The sequence below is a fragment of the Vigna umbellata genome, chromosome 11 (genome assembly GCF_029865625.1).
Source record: "Vigna umbellata cultivar VRB3 chromosome 11, Vumbellata_1.0, whole genome shotgun sequence".
In the NCBI taxonomy this organism is placed as follows: Eukaryota; Viridiplantae; Streptophyta; class Magnoliopsida; order Fabales; family Fabaceae; genus Vigna; species Vigna umbellata.
Window position 1 is genome coordinate 1948968 of NC_142175.1, and position 5317 is coordinate 1954284.

The window sequence follows — 5317 nt, forward strand, 5'->3', positions numbered from 1 at the left end:
AACTCCTTCTTCAATAATTCTATGAAGGTCTAAATAGCATGGAGAGGAGTATGATTGATGTTGTCAGTGGTGGAGCTCTTGGAGATATGACGCCTACTGAAGACAGGCATTTGATTGAAAAGATGGCTTCAAACTCCCAGTAGTTTAGTGCGAGAAATGACGTCATTACCATTAAAGGAGTTCATGATGTGATTGTTGGTTCTTCATTTGTAGATAGGAAGCTAGAGAGAAAGCTTGATGCTCATGTCAATTTGGTGACTCAACTTCCTAACAATCAAAAATTTGCATTTGTTGTACGTTTATGTTGTATTTCCCTTCTAGTGACCATTATACTGATGCATGTCCATCTTTGCAGCAACATGTTGGCCCAGATGCTCCTCAAGCTAATACTGCAAACATCTACAACAACAAGCAGTCACAACCACAATAACAACAAAACTATGACCTCTCCAGTAATAGATATAACCCATGCTATGCCTCCGCCAACATCTCCTCAACCTTCCACTTTTGAGCCTTCATTGAAGGAGTTAGTCAAGCAGATGACTATACAAAATATGCATTTCCAACAAGAGACTAGAGCTTCGATCTAGAGCTTGACAAATCAGGCATAGTCACAAAATTCTGATAGATTACCATCTAAGACTATGTAGAATCCAAGAAATGAAAATGTCAGTGCCACCACCCTAAGAACTGGGAAGCAGATTCATATACCCACAGTGCGACTTCCAGCACCTACACCTACACCTACACCTACCCCTGCACCTGAGCCTGATAAAGAGGATGATCTTGGTACATGTCAGAGAAAATAAAAGGAGAAGACAAGTACAAGCAGGAAATTTAAGGCAAGTAGACCTTCTTCTTCTTCCACTACTACATCTTCTGACTTGTAACAATGTCCTATCCCTCTTCCATTTCCTCCAAAAGTAATGCAAAAGCAAAAATATGGAAGAGGGGGATAAGGAGATTTTGAGACCTTCAGGAAGGTGGAGGTGAACATACCTCTACTCGATGCCATTAAGAAGATTCCTAAATATGCAAAATTTCTGAAGGAGCTGTGCACAAATAAGAGGAAGATGAAGGGAAATGAAAGAATCAACATGGGCATAAATGTATCTGCACTAATAGGTAAATCTGCTCCACAAATTCCTAAGAAATGTAATGACCCAAGTATATTCTGCATCCCTTGCATTATTGTAAATAGAAAATTTGAGAATGTCATCCTTGATTTGGGTGGTTCCATTAATGTCATGCCTCTGTCCATTTTTAAATCTCTTTCTCTTGGAACTATACAACCTACAAGTGTAGTCACACAGTTAACCAATAAGAGTGTCGCCCTCCCCACAGGTTACATAGAGGATGTCTTAGTTAGAGTTGGCAAACTCATTTTTCTCGCTAACTTTTATTTTCTTGAAATGGAGGAAGGTTTCTCCCGTGGGTCTGCCCTAATTGTCTTAGGCAACTATTATATAAAGGTCTCAGGAATGACTTTAGAACATCATGTTCTAGATGAGGAGAACAAAGTGTAGCCAAGCTTCCCAACAACTCGATCAGTCTCTTGCACATCCTACCCAGTTTGCTATAGTGCTCGGTCGACTTCCTACATGACCTGGCTCGATCTGCTACAATGCTCGGTTGGCCTTCTACACAACCTGTCCCGGAATGTTACGATGCTCCTCAATAATCTTCAACATCGAATTACACCCGGAAACAAATGTAATAAGCAAGATTTATTATAACGATTTTAAACTGATGTTAAAAGTTTAAACCTTATGTTGGAAACCGACCTCAAAGGTCTCATTTTTAGTAGTGATTTAAAAAATTTCTTTTATCATGACGTCAGTTCTTATCTTTTATCACTACAAAAAAACGGTTATTTAGTGGAGGTTTATTTTCCATTTTGCGGAGGTTTTTACCCTCCACAAATTAATTTCCAGGGGTTTTTCAAACCCCCGCAATTAGAGTCGTCGCTATTAATTTGCGGGGGTTTTCAATGACCTCTGGTATCCATTTTATATTGCAGAGGTCTTTTTGTTGAGGGTTTTAACCTCTTCTATTACTGACTATTATTTTGTAGAGGTTTGAAACCTCTTTTATTTTCAACTATTTTACTGTAAAGATCAACCTCGTTTTTCTCAAACCTTTTTGGATTAATACCATATTCAATTTGACAATTATAATTTACATGTTTTAAGTCGCCTCATTTGTACTATTTAGGTTGTGAGTTTACAACTTTATTTTGCTTATATTACATATATCACCATTAAGATGCTTATAGTTTTGTCAACAATATTTATTTGTAACAAAATTCAAATACTATAATAAAGACAAACAAGCATGACAAACTTCTTTTACCAAAGTCTTGAATTATATATCATTAAAACATTCAATTATCAAAAACACCATGCTATATAAAAGTAAGTTAAATTGAATCGTAATTACAACTAAATTCATAATTAATCAAAATCCATAGGCTAAATATAGTTTCATCCTAAAGGACATCATAAACTCCCTAAATGTTGCTAGCACCAGATGATCCTATCGTATCCAAAGGAGACTCGGGCTCATTTGCATCACCACCTTCCTAAAATGATAAAACAAAAATATTAATAATAAAGAATGCTTATAATTAAAGTATATTAGGCACAATGCTTCAACTATATTTAGTAACTTACTTGAGGTTGACGATCAAAGAATGAGATCAATTCATCAGGAATCTTTCCTTCCTTCATTATCATGTATGCTTTAAATGCTGATTCTAAATTGTTATACTTTTGTTGCCACTGATTAGAAGATGATGATGATGGGACAGTGGTAGATGAAGCAAGACTTAAATCTGAAAGTCGAAGTCTTGTATTCCTAAATGCATTAGTAGGAGCTGCTCCCAAACCCATACATCGTACTCTCCCAGAATGCTCTGGGCCTAACACTTTACCAACAACATCATTAGGAGAAACCTCTGATTCATTGGTAGTACTTTGAGTCAAACCCACTTCAATTTGTTCCTATAGGCATATAACAATTTATAATTAAAAGTCTAAATATTAAAAAAAACATATTTGAAAATATAATATTATAATAGAACTAACCGCTATATCTTTTGCTGCGTCATTTACAAATGATCCATCCTTTCTTTTATGAGTTTCAATGTATAGTTTTCCACGACTAGGCAGTTGTCCAGTTTCCATAAACTAAATAAAAAAGAAGAAATTAAAATAAATAGTAAACTTTAAAAAATAGTAAAAACTGTCATGTTTACTAATATCCCTACCATCTCATGCCTTTTTCTTGAGAAAGGTTTAGAACCACCTGTATGAGGAGTTAGTTGCTTGTTGCGATTTTCTCTATTTTTTTTACACATCTCCTATGAGAGAAACAATTGTAAGTTAATATACCAATAAAATAAATTAAGTACACAAACAATTCACACCATTCAAAATAATGAAATTTATACCAGTGTTTCTGGTTTTAGACGATAAGTAACAAAATGAGCCCATTGAGTTCTTTCTATACCAGTTGGCACATTACTTATGATTTGATCTTTGGTTTTCGCTGGATCATAAAACTCATTCCATAAATTCTGCCTATGTGCAGCCCATTTTCTACCAAGAGTTAATTTACAATATCGTTGTGCATTAGCTTCAGCAATCCTAAAACAAAATCGAGGCTTTTGAAAAAAAGAAAACATAGTTAGTGTGTTAACATTTATAAAAAAATTGAAAAATTTCAAAAGATAAAAGTCATACGTGCATAATGATATATATACCTGCAACATTTCCTTAAAGCATTCCAAAAAATATGTGTTAGGCATGCCTGTTTTTCCAGACCACCTTTCAAAATTAATTGGAAACAAATTGCCATCAGTTGCCAATATACCACAGTATCCTGCAAGCACGCCTTGTCCTTCACCAATAGGCATGCCTATCTCATCAAACTCCACAATGATGCGTTCCCCAGAAGGTAAATTATTTACTTCTTTGACCTTGACCTTAATTTTCTTGAAAACTCCTTCTAAGTCTTTAACAATAAAACAACTTAGTCAATCATCACTACAATTTAAAAAAATATGCATTCAGAAAAAATAAATATGACATATACCTATTGCATCAACAGTCCAATACGATAAAGATTGACGTCCAACTTGTTGGGTGGATGTTTCAGTTTGTTCTGTGTTTTCAGTGGGTAATGAGGATTCACATCCAACATGCGTGGATGTTTCAGTTTGTTGTGTATTTTCAGTGGGTAATGAGGATTCAAGTCCGGCATGTTGTGATGATGGTGGTTGGTCAATCATTGGAGAAGACACTATAGGATTAGTTGGTGAAGAATTACCTGAAGGTTGAGTTGTAGTATTTTCCACACATTGAGGTTGAGGTGTAGATTTTTGCAGATTTCGAAAACGCTTAACCTTTGGCATGACTACATATTTATGAAAAATAATTAACTTAAAAGGTGAAACAATTAGAGAATTCTTTGATGGATAAGTGAGGATCATTATATCAAATTCTGGTGCAACGAAACATTGACATATTGGTGAAATTAAAAAAGTGAGGAAAATTGACTAAAATATACCAAAATGCTGCAAGTGAGAAGTAAACAATCAAGAAGTAAACAATTAGAATATGGAATGATCTTATGTAATGGCAAGTGGTAGTTTTCTCAACGGACAATGACAATTGCTTTTATAATGTCTTACTTCACCAATTGTTGCGATCACTGCCTACAATTATAATTCTAATCTCTATAGACACTTTTAAAGTTCAACAGTATATAGTAATTAGCTATACAAAATACTATCACTACACTTTGCATACATTGAAGCAGCCTTAATAAAGTAAAAAAAACTTGCTAAAGTGGGGAACATGTATCAATCTGAATTCCCACAATAAATACACCAAATAAAAACAGAAACACACACATCATCATCCCAATGTGACCTTTTTCTGCTGCATGCATATCCATCTTTACATAACAGTAACCTTCAAGAACATGGTTAGCATATTCAGAATAAGAACCTTAAAGACAACTAGTTAAGCCACAATTCCAATGATGATTACAAATAAATATTACTATAACATATATTTTGTTTTTAGTATAATAACAAATTATATTTTAGTATAACAATTTTAATTTTGATAGTTTTTTTTTTTTGTAGATGCTTATTAAATAGAAAATTAATATTAATATTCAAAACATTTCAAAAGAATTACTCTAGATTAATGGTATATTAACGTTAATATTTTCTTTAACAAATACACATGTAATTATTAAAGACCAAATACTTATTCAAGTACCACATTCATTAATGGAGTTCAAATAA

At 33.8% G+C, this 5317-nt stretch overlaps 1 protein-coding gene across 1 annotated transcript; it reads right to left on the reverse strand.

Annotated features, from left to right (window-relative positions):
* Nucleotides 1–1866: 1866 nt before the first annotated feature.
* On the reverse strand, nt 1867–4424 carry LOC148190739 (uncharacterized). The gene is made up of 6 exons (XM_088102648.1): nt 4096–4424; nt 3764–4014; nt 3452–3664; nt 3269–3361; nt 3087–3188; nt 1867–3002 (listed from the first exon to the last, which is right to left on the reverse strand). Exons 1-6 carry the CDS (start codon nt 4412–4414, stop codon nt 2661–2663), a joined length of 1320 nt encoding a protein of 439 aa, XP_087958774.1. The 5' UTR covers nt 4415–4424; the 3' UTR covers nt 1867–2660.
* Nucleotides 4425–5317: the final 893 nt, after the last annotated feature.

What these genes read in the sequence shown, in the direction of transcription:
- LOC148190739 (XM_088102648.1), bottom strand. Translation starts at nt 4,414, where the DNA reads ATGCCAAAGGTTAAGCGTTTTCGAAATCTGCAAAAATCTACACCTCAA. An exon ending in GTCTAAAACCAGAAACACTG is followed by an intron (nt 3,362 to 3,451) that starts GTATAAATTTCA and finishes TTTCTCTCATAG; the next exon opens with GAGATGTGTAAAAAAAATAG. An exon ending in ACGCAGCAAAAGATATAGCG is followed by an intron (nt 3,003 to 3,086) that starts GTTAGTTCTATT and finishes ATATGCCTATAG; the next exon opens with GAACAAATTGAAGTGGGTTT.